Here is a 14,465-nt window from a genome sequence, read left to right on the forward strand (position 1 = left end):
ACTTTTACCCATCCATCAAATGATATATCTTTGCCATTTATCGTCATTAAAATGTCTCTCTTTCTGTTTTATTCATAACGATTCCCTCGTTCAGTTTTGCAGAAAAGGTAAATACATAGAAAATACTTTTTGGGGATTGTAATTTTTTATCTGACTCTGATGTTCTATTTATATTTTCTCATCATTATTTCTAATTTATTCTCCTTTCTTTCCTGTTATCTCTCAACCGTCCTCACATTTTTCTCTTCCTCTCTCTCTCTTATCGCCCCCTCTCTATTATGTTAATCCTCCCCCCCTCCCCCTAATCTCATTTTCTCTCTTTTTCTTTATATCTTTTCTCCCTCTCTTAATTCAATTTATTATCAATATCCATTCTTTTACATGTATCTTTCTTCTTCATCTACCTCCCCTCCCCCTCCCTTTCTCTCCCACTCTCTCTCTCTTTCTCTCTCTCTCTCTCTCTTTCCTTTCCCTTTCTTTCTGTCCTTCCCCTTTCTTTCTTTCCTTCCCCTTTCTTTCTTTCCTTCCCCTTTCTTTTTATCCCTCTCTCCTCCCTCTCTCTTCTGTTCTCTCATTATTTTCCTTTTTTCTATCCCTCTCTCTCTTCTATTTTCTCTTCTTCTCTCTCTCTCTCTCTCTCTCTCTCTTTCTCTCCATCATCCCTTTCTCTCCCCCTCTCTCTCTCTCTCTCTCTCCCCCTCTCTCTCTCTCATTCTCCATCTCTTCACTCTTCTCTCCTTGTAGGACAAGCATCCATCAGACAGGCAGGAGGATGAGCTTGAAGTCCTGGTGGTCAAGATGGTCAAGTCTATCTCAGATCTCAAGAAGCAGGTGAGAAACGTATCCAAAGCTAGCTAGCTATTCTAAAGATTGACATCTTCAGGGGAAGCATTAACGGTTGCTGAAGACTCGATCACCCAAATATAGTCGGTAAAAAGCCTGTAGAGATAGCATTGCTAACGTTTGAGCAGTCAGTTCTTTGCAATTAGCCTGATAATTGGAGATAAGACTCCCTCACAGGATCTTCAGCATGGTATTAATAAGAGGTGTTAATGGATATGTAACCAGACAGTGGATTATGTGGTTCATGGTTTTAATCCTAGCTGTGGCTCTAACGTCCTTTGGCAAGACAATCATCTTTTTTTTCGTTGCCACTCTCAATCCAGGAGTACATTCAGTACAAATCACTGGTAGGAAGTAAATCCTCAAATGCTCTCAGCATCTTAGGTAGTTTAGCTAAAACCATGGTAATAGTAGTCCTGTGCAGGCACCTTAGTCATCCCGTTGCGATAGATGTTTACAGTAAAACATGTCTATAAAGACCAAACAAGGGAAATACAAAAAGTGGTCTTTGTAGACAGGTGGTCTTTGTAGACAGGTTCCTTTAGTGCATGTTTCAACAAGAAACCATTTTCATGGAAAACAAGAAATGTGGTCATTGTAGACAGGTGGTCACTAAAGCAGGTTTGACTGTAGTAGTACTTGGCAGGCACCTTAAGCATCCCTTGGGATTGATGTGTATGCAATATCAATGTAATAATATGTATCTATGTCTTCAATCTTTCCTTGTCAGCTTCAACACACAGCCCTAGACCATGCATCAGAAGTGTTCAAGGTTGGTGATGACCATACGACCATCCATAAATTGAAGGAGGTGGCCCTCCAGGGACAGGTGGAAGCAGTCCAACAGCTTACCGTTAGATTCCATGATCATGCTGACCAAATTAGAGAAGTAAGACCATCTTTTTATCTTCTTTTGGGCTTTTCCATTTTTATGTACGTCCATTTGCACTTAAATGTGTCACTGACATGCTGTTTAGCAATGTTGGAAATACATAGAGATACTTCTTCTTCTTTACGTGTCGGCAGACTTGTTAGTCCATATAAAGACATGGAAACGAGGCACGTGGTCATGGACTAAAAACGATCTTTCAGGAATTTTAGCACGTGGGACCTAAAGGAATCAATTGATATCAGATACCGGGGTAAGTTATTCCAGTCCTTGCACGTACGAGGGAAATAGGAGAATCGATAAAGTCTGTCCTGCAATATGTGTGTTTCAAATGTTGGCTATTGCTGGTTGACGAACGACGGGATGTAGTAACAGCAAGAGGTGTTCGGGTCTTTGGGATAGCAGATTGATCACTCTGGATCTGCTTCATGAGAGCAAGTCTTGCAACTTCACGTCGATGTTCCAGGGACTGTCAGTGACACTAGCAGTTCAGTTATAATTATTGAAGACAAATCTGGCAACACGACGTATACACTGTAACTCATTATTGATTTCATGATTATGCTGACCAAATGAAAGAATTAATAAGCTGAATGGAACAAAGGAAGAAAAACTATAGCTATTTTTGTCATTGTACGACATAAGCTCTGAAACAACCCTTAACTATGTAGCTGTTTATTTTTTAGGGGGATGAGGTATAGGGTTTTATTGCAAATTACACTAAGCTTGTGTACTTCTATTGTATTTCTGTTAAAAGGATAATTTATTAAATTCAAATATTTGTGTCTCTTTTCCATGATGCAGGTATGTAGATTACTTGGCCATGTGTCCAGACTAGCTCCGCTGACCATAAGTTGTGACCATGCAGAGAATAGTATAGCCACATCAGATACACAGGTAAGTGGGCAGAGAATTGACCACTGGTTTGGGATGGACTTCTCATTCACAAAATAGGAGAAAGCCTAAATGAAATGTAGAAAGTCATTGTTAAATTGCATGATACCATTCTAAGCGATACCATCAAATTTATTTTTGTAGTTATGTTTGACATTTTTACAAAAACTTTTCTGCCTCTCCAGAAAAAGAAAAAATATTTCTGGTAGACCTTGACTTGGTGAATTCAAATTAGAAAAAAATGAAAATAACTGATTAGCTACTGGTTTCAAGATATTCTAATTCTCACCTCAAATACGATAGATGTGCTTTTCTTACAATAATGCTTGAGTTATATTGCCCTTTTGGGGGCCAATCAAGACCAGGAAAAAAATTGTGTGTATCAGTAATCCATTCAAGACATAATAGTACCATTGTCTATAATTGCAGCTAAAAATTCAGAGCAGTGTTACTCAGAGTTGCCAGTACTTCAGGACTGTGTTGTAGGGTAGCTAAGCTAAAGTCAGGGTAATGTGCACAATATAAACATGGTTATTATTCTTTCCATTTTTATTTCAAATGCAGTTAACGGGTGCAGCGATCACCCTAGCAATGAACCACAACAGTAAGATAGCCAGAGAGAATCTTGACGTCTTTGCCGATACCTGGGAGATTCAGATCAACGACCTTAGCACACTGGTCAAGGAGGTCAACGACAACTGCGTTGGCAAAACAAGTGAGAGCGTGAACTTAACTTTTTTTTTTATGCCGATAAATAGCATTAGTTCAGTTGCATCTTGCATTGTTATATCTAGTGAATTACATGAACTCTCCATAATTGCCTCAATTTGTGCTGAAAGATTAAAGTCTTGATATGTAGGCTGTACATGATTTATTGCCATTACTCAATCATTATATAATCAATCAAATTTATCACAATCTGATATATGTGACTATGTAATATCAATTTGTTATCAATGAATTAAAAGAAATAGTTATTTCTTCAAAAAATAAAGAGGATAAGTTTAATTTTCTATGGCTGTGAGAAACACTACTCTCTAAGCTTGTCCTTTTGTGGTGAAATATTCTCTTATGCATTTCTCATACATTTACTTATGTATTACTTCTTTTCTCTTATATTTTCTTTCACATGTAAATTAATTTCAACTTCTATAACACATTTATTTTTTCTTTCTCCAGACAACAAACAAGTTTATCTCTCTCTTCCTAGGCCAGGGGTAAGCTATCTCTTGTTTTGTTGGTCTTATCACTTTCCCCCGTCTTTGTCCTTCTCTTTCATTGTAGCCCAGGCCACTTGTAGTCTGCAAGCACAGACCCTTATGTGACACTTTACCACAATTCCAAAAACGGCTAAATTAGAGAGCCTACTGTAGTCTCATATTGCAGACACTGTTACACACAATGACCGACAAGGGTTTTTGTGCGTGGAAACTATGCCATAATGCTTTGTTTGCATGCACGTGGCTCATACCTTCTTTTTCTTCCGATTGGTATATTTATCATGTTTAAATATGACGACATTATGTCCACCAGGAACAGTCCTACCTGGGGAGTGTTTCACAAAGACTAAGATCGACTTTAAGTTGGACTTAACTATGGCAGGCCATTTGTGCCAATGTTTGGTCTCACAATTATCCTTCAATAATGAATTATCAAAAAATATAAATGCTGAAGATTTGTGACCATGATTTGTATGTCTCTTGAGAGACCGATGCCGGTAACTGGTGAAATTAAACAGTGGAATGAATGGCCTGCCATAGTTAAGTCCAACTTAAATTCGATCTTAGTCTTTGTGAAACACCCCCTGGACTTCTTTTACACATTTTGAGAGAGAAATTTCATTTGTCAGATTTCATTTTTGGACAAGAGATCTCAAGATTACAATGCAGCATCAATCAATGCTTCCCCTTCCCTGCTTCTGTGTGTTATCTCTCTTCTTGCTAATATACTCTGTAGCAAATATACTTTTTCTGTCTATGTTTGTTGTGATTGTTGCTTTTGTCCGCACAAAGCTCCCTTTTTTTTTTCTTCTTCTTCAAAAATACATATATATATATATATCGGGAGAGCCGTGAACTGAAACAAAATTGTTTGGGATGAAGTTAGGTTCCTCTCTATTCTTATTGCATACCCCATATGAATAATTTGGAGCTTGCATGCATAGCCTCATTCCTTCTGAAAAATCTGTTCAATACAATATATTCTCTATATTGTTTGGCTGTAAAGTATCTAGATAACTTAAAATATTTCTATATTTATTTTTCAAATATTCTTCTGCAAAATTATAAAGCTGTAAAATCCAAACATCACCTATCCTGACCTTTCCTACTGGCTAGCTATCCTCTTCTGTATAAATCTCTAAATATGATTAATGTATTTATTCATATGTATAAATAGCCTCTTCAAGATCACAAAAAATGCAACGCCCTGTTCAACCTAATACAAGTAACAGAATAATTATTTGATACCTCATCACTATGAGACAATTCGACAACAGGCAATATTCATTTAAATATTTAAATGTTAGAAATTTTTACCTGCACCAAAGAAATTATGTGATATAAATTGTTCTATAAATGGTGTTTTCCAGCTATAAAGCATTTTCAGGTCTTGGTGTTTTATTATTAGTTGATTTCTTGTACTGTATTGATGTTTGCTATTATTTGTATTTTTCTTTCGCTGATATGTATACTTTATTTGAAATTTTGTTCATTTCTCTGCACTTTATAGGCTGATATTGTAAGTATTCCACAATACCTGCTTTTTATATATATATTTACGCATCGTCGTCACCATGTCTCATTTGCCACACTGCATTTTTCATCACATGTATTTATTTATTCTGAGTTTCTTGTTTTTTCACAATTTGACTCTGTACAATGCTAGATTTTTGTGATTAATAGGTGCAGCATGCTACAGGAAAGCATGGGTTTAACGTCATATTTTGTATTAACGCTGAAATGGATTGGGCATATATTTAATCACCAAGGAAACAACATCAGTTTTCTGAAGGTAACCATAGAGATGGAAATACGGATTGTTTTTAGGAACAACCATTTATTTTGATATTTGTGATGGTGAAGAAAGTCACGCATTTCAAAGGGCCAGTTACAGTTTCATCTTCTAACTACATCTACTTTTTCTTAAAAGTACTTTTAATCTAACTATTGTGAATATTCAATAATGTTATTATCATCATCCACTGGGAATTTTCTTCTCTTAATATAATAAATTAGATATTCATCATTTAATCATGAGTCATATTGCAATTTGAGATATAACATCATTTGTGAACTGTAAAATGAAACAATCAAGATTTCAGAATATATCTGTAACATTTCTTCAACACAATTTCACGGCTTCCATTTACATCTATACTTTAATTTCATCCATCTTAATTTGCCACATAATATTTGGAATGGTATCCAAATTCAAACTTTGGGGGAGGATACATTGGGAGTCATTATCAGCCTAAATTAGCCTTCCATATTTCACTTTTTTGGGTGATTTTCACACCGGTGCTGGTTTGAGGTCATTAAACTTGGGTTTAAGCCTGTCTGCACTAGTTTGGCCAGGGGGAATTAGACTGCCCTGCAAGGTCACTGACAGGTGGTTATCTCATCAGATCAGCTCTCAATTAACGTAAGAAAAAGGGGATCATGGGGGACCAACAGGCACAGATGAGGCATTGTTTGCTATACAGAGGGCGCAAGTAGCTATAAGTAGTGCAGTGGGGCTTTAAGGAGTTAGTATTCCGCTTTGTTTCACCTTTTGGGTTTATTTTCACATTGGTATTGGACTATTGGTACTGTGTTATAAGAGGTATACGATTGGGTTTTGTGATTTTAAACAGCATCAGTTTTATCCCATCCTCTGTTGGTAATGATTCTCATCTTTATCCATCTGATAATTTATTTTACATGCATACTGTAACTCATCCATTGACCATCATCTCATGCTACATGACACCATGTTGATTTGCATCTTCAATGGAGATTTCCACCTGATTTCTTGAGTTGTCTTTGTAACATTGTAAAGCTAGTGATTAAAATTATGACATGATCATTTTATCATTGTCGTCATATCTGTATGAATGATACATGTATCCGTGTCGATTTCTAACCATCATTTATCAGTTTATGACTTCATTTGCAGTTTTGAATGCCACACTGTGACCTATTTCCCGAACTTACTGTGCTACTTTGAAAATCCTTTGTAATCCTAACCATTGCATCAGTACTTTTCTCTTGAAAATCCATGCCTGCTCAGGATTCATGTCGATTCTGAAACTGTATGAATCTTCGTATTTGAAATCGTCATGGTGATTTTTAAGTTTTGTGTCCCTGCAGCATCATGCAGACAATTTGTAGAAACGAAGCTTTACAAGCAGTACATACAGTGGTAGTTTTAGAATTTGAAAATGCTATGGTCTCGTTGTGTTGTAAAGTGGACTGCAGTTCTTTGTGAGATATACATTCTGAAGGAAAGAAAAAGAGAAGAAAAGAAAAACAATGTGAAGGTTATGAAGGGTTAAAGAACTACCCAATAATGAGGAGGAAGTGGAGGGGGAGGAGGAGGAGAAAAGAGAAAAGAAGAAGGAAAAAAAATTAAGAAGGCAAAGAAGAAGACAGGGAGAAAGAAAAGGAGGTAGAAGAAAAACAAGACCACTAACAACAAAAAGAACAAGAAGAACAAGATCAAGAAGAAAAAAAGAAGACAGAGAAGGAGAAGAAGAAGATGAAGATGAAGATGAAGATGAAGAAAGAGGAGGAGGAGAAATTGTTGAAGAATGGAGTATAAGATCATTAATGAGGAAGTACATGTAGATCTAAAGATGCTAGTAGCTTTAGGATTACCTATCTCACATTAACTTTACAGCATGGTCACCTGATAATTTCATATATTACATATTTATTCTATATTCCGATATAATTACCTACTGACTTGCATCATGTCTTCTTCTTTACATCTTATTGGGAAGCTAACTATCAGCATTAATTATCGGCATCCAAGTCTCTAACAATTGTACTTTTAGGTGATGCGTGACATGTGTATGAATTGATAGTAATTTTAATAATAGTAGTGGGTTGTTATATATCGCTCACGCCTATCAGATTTGAAACTTCTGATGCTCCACAGCTATTACCGTACAAGTGTTAATTCCATTCTTACCTCTGCCACCAAAGATGGTTCTGGAAGTGTTCCATTACAATTTCCTAGAAGATGAAAGCACACATTATTTTGTCAACACTTAATCATTAGCCAAGAACAAAATTTCATTTCAGGTCCATACATGCACCTTTTCATTCCTTGTCCATAGCAAATTTACTTTTGTTCAAATTGCCTTTGAGCAAAGTGTTCAGTTTTCATACACAAAAAATGTCTGAAATATGCCATATTGGGGATTTTATATTTAGAGTAATGACAGTCTAATTTTGAACTTAATAATGAAGAAAAGAAGTGTAGATTAATATACATTTATGTGGCTTATAACTTCTTTCAGTACAAGGAACCTCACATATGGGACTGCACAGAGATCTGTACACTAATATAGGTGTAGAGATGACAAGCATTCAGTGGGAGAGAGAGGCAAATTCATTAGTGACATTATAAAATGCTTCATGGCATATTCATAAGCTCCATTGATCCACATTTTCATTTGCAGTATTCATGTTTGAGCTGCTATTAATGAGCTGATCAACACAGCACCGTTGATATATATTGATGAGTGAATTAAACTGCTGGGTGCCTTTGTGAAGCAGTTTTGCATACGTTAATTGAACAAGCCACCCCTGCAATAAATAAATAAGTGGATGATTAAATGAATGAATGAATTACTAACTAAATACCAAAAATTCAAAATTTAAAAAATAATTAAATAAATAAATGAATGATTGAATAAGCAATTAAATAAATAGATAAATAAGTAAATAAAGTTATGAATTTTAGCAGTAAGCATTTGCTGCATAGTGTACTCATGTGCAGTTATGATGTCCTTCAAAAAAAAATTACTGGCCATTTCAGTCGACTTTCTTTATACTTTCATATTTACATTGGGGCCTCATTTTTTAATCTTTGGCTGGTATTAGATCTTTGGCTGGTGTCTGCTGAGAGCAAGGAGTTGTAAACCCTTTCTTAAAAATTATATTAGTTTGCATCCTTCAGGCTCTCAGCTGACCATTTTAATTTTCATTACTTGATGATGAGTTCTTTCAGCTCCTAATGACCCCAGAACTATACAATATGGTCACAGAACTATATAAGATGGCTAAGGGACTTCAATTTAATCTTCCTTACTACATCCACTTTTACCTTTCCTTTCCACTTTTCTCTTCTGAAGGAGCAATTATACAATGCATCTCTCATTGCATCTATCATTTAATTATCTCCTTACTTTCTCTCCATGTAATATTGTTATCAAGTGCATTCATGATATCTGAGCACATACATTATTTGCATTTCACTAACATGCTAATCTTGCATTCCATATGTGTGTCTATATATCTATTCCCATCCACTCACACAGAAACACGGTACCACGGTCAAAGCTGCTAAACCGGTCAAGCTGGACGCTCAGGTAAAAATCCAAGGAAACAAGGGTCGGATTTCATAAAATCATACTATTTTAAGTCCAGGTTCAAACTCTGACTAAGTGGTAAGAGTCTTAGTTCACAGATTTATGGAGTGCCAAGTGTCAAACTCTTCATTTCATCATTAAAAAATTATCTAAATTCTTGAACTAAATGATCAATAAAAAACTTGTCATGACAAATCAGATTTTTCATTTTCACATCCATTTTCATTATTTTATGCATTTTGTACATTCATTTTGTTACAGATATTTGTTACAAATATTTCTAAAGAAAAAAAATGCTTGGTGCTCCATAAGTCAGTGGACAAAGTGAAACCTGGGCCCCATTTCACAAAACTTGTCAGCAGTGGCAAATGACAGTTTTTGTTATAAGCTAGTGAAATCCTTGCTTCTGATTGGTTATCAGCAGATTTGTCACTGATTTTTGTCATTTGTCATTGAAAAAGGGCTTTATGAAACGGGTCCTAGGTGTAACTTGAGCCTCATATATGAATACACACCAAGGAGTTTAGGAAGAGGCTCATGAAGGATTCTTCAGCTGTCTTTGGAAGTTGCATCCATTGGAAAATGTTTGGGGTACTATCAGTGGTGTGGTTCGATTCCATGGTTATGTCATAGGGTTCTTGATCATATAATCTAGGATTAAATCCTAACAGCAACACTATTGTCCTTTTGGAAAACATCAAATAACATTTGCCACTCGGTACCCAGGAGAGGAATGGGGACCAGCTGGGATGCTAAAAGTATTTGTGATGAAATTTATCATATCCATCCATGATGATCATATAAATCAAACAAATTCCTTCAAAGCTATCATGCATTAAACACAGGCAATCAAATTCAAAGGGAAAGATTGTGTTTTAGCTTCATTTTTCTCCAAAAATTAAAAATAACTTTCAATGCCATCATGATAATGCAACTGAAGCATTTCAAAGGGATTTCACTAGTAAGTACTCCATGAAAGCCATTTGTTAAGCGCCCATACATAGAAGTTTAAACTTACTCCTACTGATAAAAACATCTGAAACCAAAAAAGAACTTGGAAGAGCTTAGAGCTCTTAGTGGAGTCCACCAACACTGTTTAATAGGGATGCTTGAGAGAATCTCCACGTCCCTGTCTCCTACAATATTGTTTCCATCCTTCCTAGATGGAGCTTGCTTTAAGTTCATCATGTATACCTCTTCTTTCAGGAACAAGCTAAGATTGCAAAGGTCGGGTTAGAGGTCAAACTGCTGACCTCCGAGGTGGATGCTGAGACAGAGAAGTGGGAGGACCAAGCGAATGATATCGTAAAGAGGGCCAAGAACATGTCCAGCATGGCCTATGCCATGTACATGTTCACGAGAGGAGAGGGGTCACTCAAGACAACATTAGATCTCTTCAAACAAGCAGAGGTGAGAAGATGAGGATGATGGTATTCATGATGGTGGTGATGGTGTTTCTGGTTGCTATGGTGATGATAGGTGATGGTACTGAGAATTGTAGTTGCAATAAATGTGTTGATTATGTTGGTGGAAGTGGTGGTGGTGATGATGATCATTCCAATGATAATGGTGATGATGATGGTGTCTGTGGCTGCTATGATGATGATGATAGTCATCATGGTGGTAGAAGATTGTGAAGAGAGTTATAATGGATATTTTGATGGCGGTGATGATTTAAGGGTGGTATTGGTTGTGGCGATGATGGTTATTTTGATGATGTTATATGGTAATGGTTGGTGAAAAAAGTCTGTAAATTGATGCATTGAGCACATGAAGTTATTATGTTGAAGTTAATGATGTTAGAGCTTCTGTTAATAGATAGAAGCCTTGTGATGAAGATTATAATATTTCTTTTTTATATAGATGATGATCCACTGAAGTTTTGTAGTACTGTAAACGCAGGAATATTCGCGGTACATTCATTTCGCAAATTTAGACCTCGCGAAAATATAAGTATGACTTCTTATGCGTGTTTTAAACGAGCTGAATTGCGTGCAATGCAAATTTAAGAACTAGCGAATATGTTTTGGGGTCGCTCAGCGCAAAAAAATTAATCCCGCAAAAATAACAGCGTTTACAGTATATATTTTTTTATACATTATTTATTTAGTTTTTATAATTTATCAAACCATCTTTGTCTACTTTGCCAATTTCTTTGCAGTACTTTGCTGAAGAGGGCAACAAGCTCTTCCGATCAGTCCGGGAGTTTGTAGGGCAGGTGCCCGACTGTCAACTAAGGAGTGAACTTATGATGTACTTAGAACAGATCCCATCCCATTGTCAGCAGCTTAACTTCACCACCAAGTCACCATCAGCCGGCAAATCAAGCACATTCAACAAGGTAAGAAAGACTAGGCTATCAAGATCATCTTGTGATATCATTTTATTATGTCCCCTCATTCCCATCTTTCAATTTTGTTTGTTCTCTCCTCATTAATTCCTCTTGTTTGTCTACATATATACTCCTCATCTACATCTTTTCCTTTTTTTTTCATTGGTTTGTTAATTATAATTTTCTTATAATTTGTAGTATGAAAGAAGGGGTTGCTTTAAAGCCTGTCTGCACTAGTTTGGCCAGGTGGGATGAGACCTTCATGCAAGGTCACTGACAGGTGGTTATCTCATCAAATCAGCTCTCAATTAACATAAGAAAAAGGGGATCATGGGGTACCGACAGGTACCGATTAGACATTGTTTGCTATATAGATGGCGCAAGTAGCTATAAGTAGTGCAGTGGGGCTTTAAAAAATTGCTGTTATAGACATTGAAGTTTATTAAAGGCCCATGGTAGGAGGTTAATTTCTTATTGGACCCTATCTTACATGTACTAACCCTAACCCTAACCCTAACCCGAAATCTTGGAACTCGCAGGGAACGCTGCCCGCGACAACAAGAAAAATATAGAATGATGATGATTATTATTCCAAGATGATAAGTCTTAGGAGGAGCTACTAATTTAAAGGGATGCTACGTTATATATGTTTTCAATTCATTTTCACAGTAACTTGATTGTATTTTGATGTTGGTTGATAATGAAGTTTTTATACTTTATAATTATTTTTTTCTCCCTCATTTTAGGTTGACTGTACTATACAAGAAACCAAGAGTCTACTCCTGTGTATTGTCAGACTAGTTCCTATATGTTACTCATTATCCGCAAAGGTAAGTTTTCATTTTTAACCATCTGCAAGGATATGTCTTTTAAATAACTTTCATTAAAAGTGGTGTCACTCATTTGCACATGGTTTCATACTGTACTGCCTTGAAATCTGAAGATGAAATATTAGGTCTTAAACTTTAAAAATGTGGCAGAATTTCATATAAGAATTATTTTTTGAACATGAAATAGTTTCTCAGGCGAAATGGATGCAAAGTACATGTACATTTTGAAGAGGCACCTTTCAGAATGCATGAGAATTGGAATTACAATATTTTGCTCCTCAGAAATGTTTGCTTTTCCTAATTAATTAGCCGGTATGTCATTCCGTAGACTTGAAGATAGAAATGATGTAGAAAAACAAAAACTAAATGAACCATGAACAATATCTATATGACAAAAATATACAAGTTGGTTTAAAGTATAAAGAAGGCTTTATTTCATTTCTAGCTTTTTTCAAATACTTTTTTAAACACCTTTTCCTCTTTGGTTTTCAGTACAATGTGACCACTCCAAACTCCCCCACCGCCCGATGGAGGAGGCCGCCGCCCATGATGGATCTCCATAGCAACAGCTCCGACATGGACTCGCCCCTCAGCCAGAGCTCCGGCTTCATGAGCGACGGTTCCATCATGAGAGCGCAGAAAACACTCCACAAAATGAACTCTTTCGACAGACTCTAACGCAAGCTCCCTGAACCCCAATTCCAAGAGGGAGGAAGCACCCATAGATGGAAGAGTCTTGCCATTTTGAAATGTATTGAAACCTAGCGTAATTTTATCCCAGTGAATGGAATTGAATGGAATTTGTGAGCATTTCTACCTATATGTATTACCAGGGCCCCGTCCTACAAAGAGTTGATATTAATTGCAACTTATTTGCGATCGATATCAAGCGCAACTATATCCATAAGAGATAGGAGACTGCAAACTTACAAATGATCCAAATCACTTGCAAGTCTTTGTAAGATGGGGCCCAGATCTTAAATCACCACGTCTCTGTTGTCACTATGTCTTACTATGCATACACGAGGTGTTGATATGTCAGGTGAACCTCAAGAAACTGCTGCGGTGCTCTTGAGATCTGTGAACTATGCATAGGGCTTGCACGCATGTAGTTGTTGCACTGTCGCAATCAACTCCATGGAACAAATTGGCTGTTTGGAGCCACAAAACACTGTATTATAGCACATCAATGTTAGTGAAAGTCGTTGTGGCTCCAAACAGACAAAAATCTGCACCCTATTAATAATGTATCCCTTTCCTCAGTATTTGCAAATGTCTTTTGTAAACAATCGTATGAGTACAAATTGATCAGCATTTTTAGGAATTAGTTCTATGATAAAGATCCCTGTGATAGAGTTACTTCCTGGGACCCGTTTCACAAAGCCTTTTTTCAATGACAAATGACAATATCAGTGACAAATCTGCTGACAATCAATCAGGAGCAAGGATTTCACTTACTTATAACAAAAAGTGTCATTTGTCACTGATGACAAGTTTGTGGAATGGGGCCCTGATGGTTTAAACCATCCCAATGAACTTGTGCAAGGTGATCAGCATCAATTGTGGATCACCAATGATTATACTTTATTCTGTTATGACAATCATGTTGGTGCTGTCATTAGAATAAACGTTTTGGCCATCCTTATGGCATGATCATGAAGTGAAATACTTAAAGATAAGCTGCACACATAGCCTTTTAAACCCCAGATAGAGTTTCTTTCCTCTTAGGAGACTACTAAAAATAAAATATATGTCAAGAGATTGTTTGATGTGAAGGGGTGTTTCTTTATGCAAGGGTGATTATTTCAAAAGATATTGTGCATAGGTGCATTGTGCATTTTTATAACACAAAAAGAGATCAAATGCTATTTTTAAAATTCCAATCATGTGCAATTTATTCCTGTACAATCATTGTTAACAGCTAAAACAAGAAAAAAAAGCCAACTGAATTTTGCTTGGTATTTTCCATTTTATTTCTTCTTTTAATAATTTACTTTCTAAACAGAATCATGTGGAACATCTGTATAGTTTATAATCAGAGCTAAAAAGGACCTTCATGCAGATGGTATGCAAGTGATATATGATTTTAATGTCTTTCTG

The 14,465-nt window shown here is 36.3% G+C and overlaps 1 protein-coding gene across 2 annotated transcripts in view; it reads left to right on the forward strand.

The window, feature by feature from the left end:
* Positions 1-13,796, forward strand: part of LOC576107 (alpha-catulin) — a 33,774-nt gene extending 19,978 nt beyond the window's left edge. The window contains exons 7-17 of one of the 2 annotated variants that reach the window (XM_030974197.1): positions 745-831; positions 1,574-1,732; positions 2,537-2,629; positions 3,191-3,341; positions 3,806-3,843; positions 5,357-5,365; positions 9,153-9,203; positions 10,410-10,613; positions 11,365-11,544; positions 12,282-12,365; positions 12,858-13,796. In XM_030974197.1, coding sequence (XP_030830057.1) covers positions 745-831; positions 1,574-1,732; positions 2,537-2,629; positions 3,191-3,341; positions 3,806-3,843; positions 5,357-5,365; positions 9,153-9,203; positions 10,410-10,613; positions 11,365-11,544; positions 12,282-12,365; positions 12,858-13,043 — 1,242 coding nt within the window. In that variant the 3' untranslated portion in view covers positions 13,044-13,796. The remainder of the gene's footprint in view (positions 1-744; positions 832-1,573; positions 1,733-2,536; positions 2,630-3,190; positions 3,342-3,805; positions 3,844-5,356; positions 5,366-9,152; positions 9,204-10,409; positions 10,614-11,364; positions 11,545-12,281; positions 12,366-12,857) is intronic. The other variant, XM_030974198.1, reaches the window with a different exon arrangement.
* Positions 13,797-14,465: the final 669 nt, after the last annotated feature.

This window comes from Strongylocentrotus purpuratus, unplaced genomic scaffold (assembly GCF_000002235.5).
Source record: "Strongylocentrotus purpuratus isolate Spur 01 unplaced genomic scaffold, Spur_5.0 spur5_scaffold_7, whole genome shotgun sequence".
Classification (NCBI taxonomy): domain Eukaryota; kingdom Metazoa; phylum Echinodermata; class Echinoidea; order Camarodonta; family Strongylocentrotidae; genus Strongylocentrotus; species Strongylocentrotus purpuratus.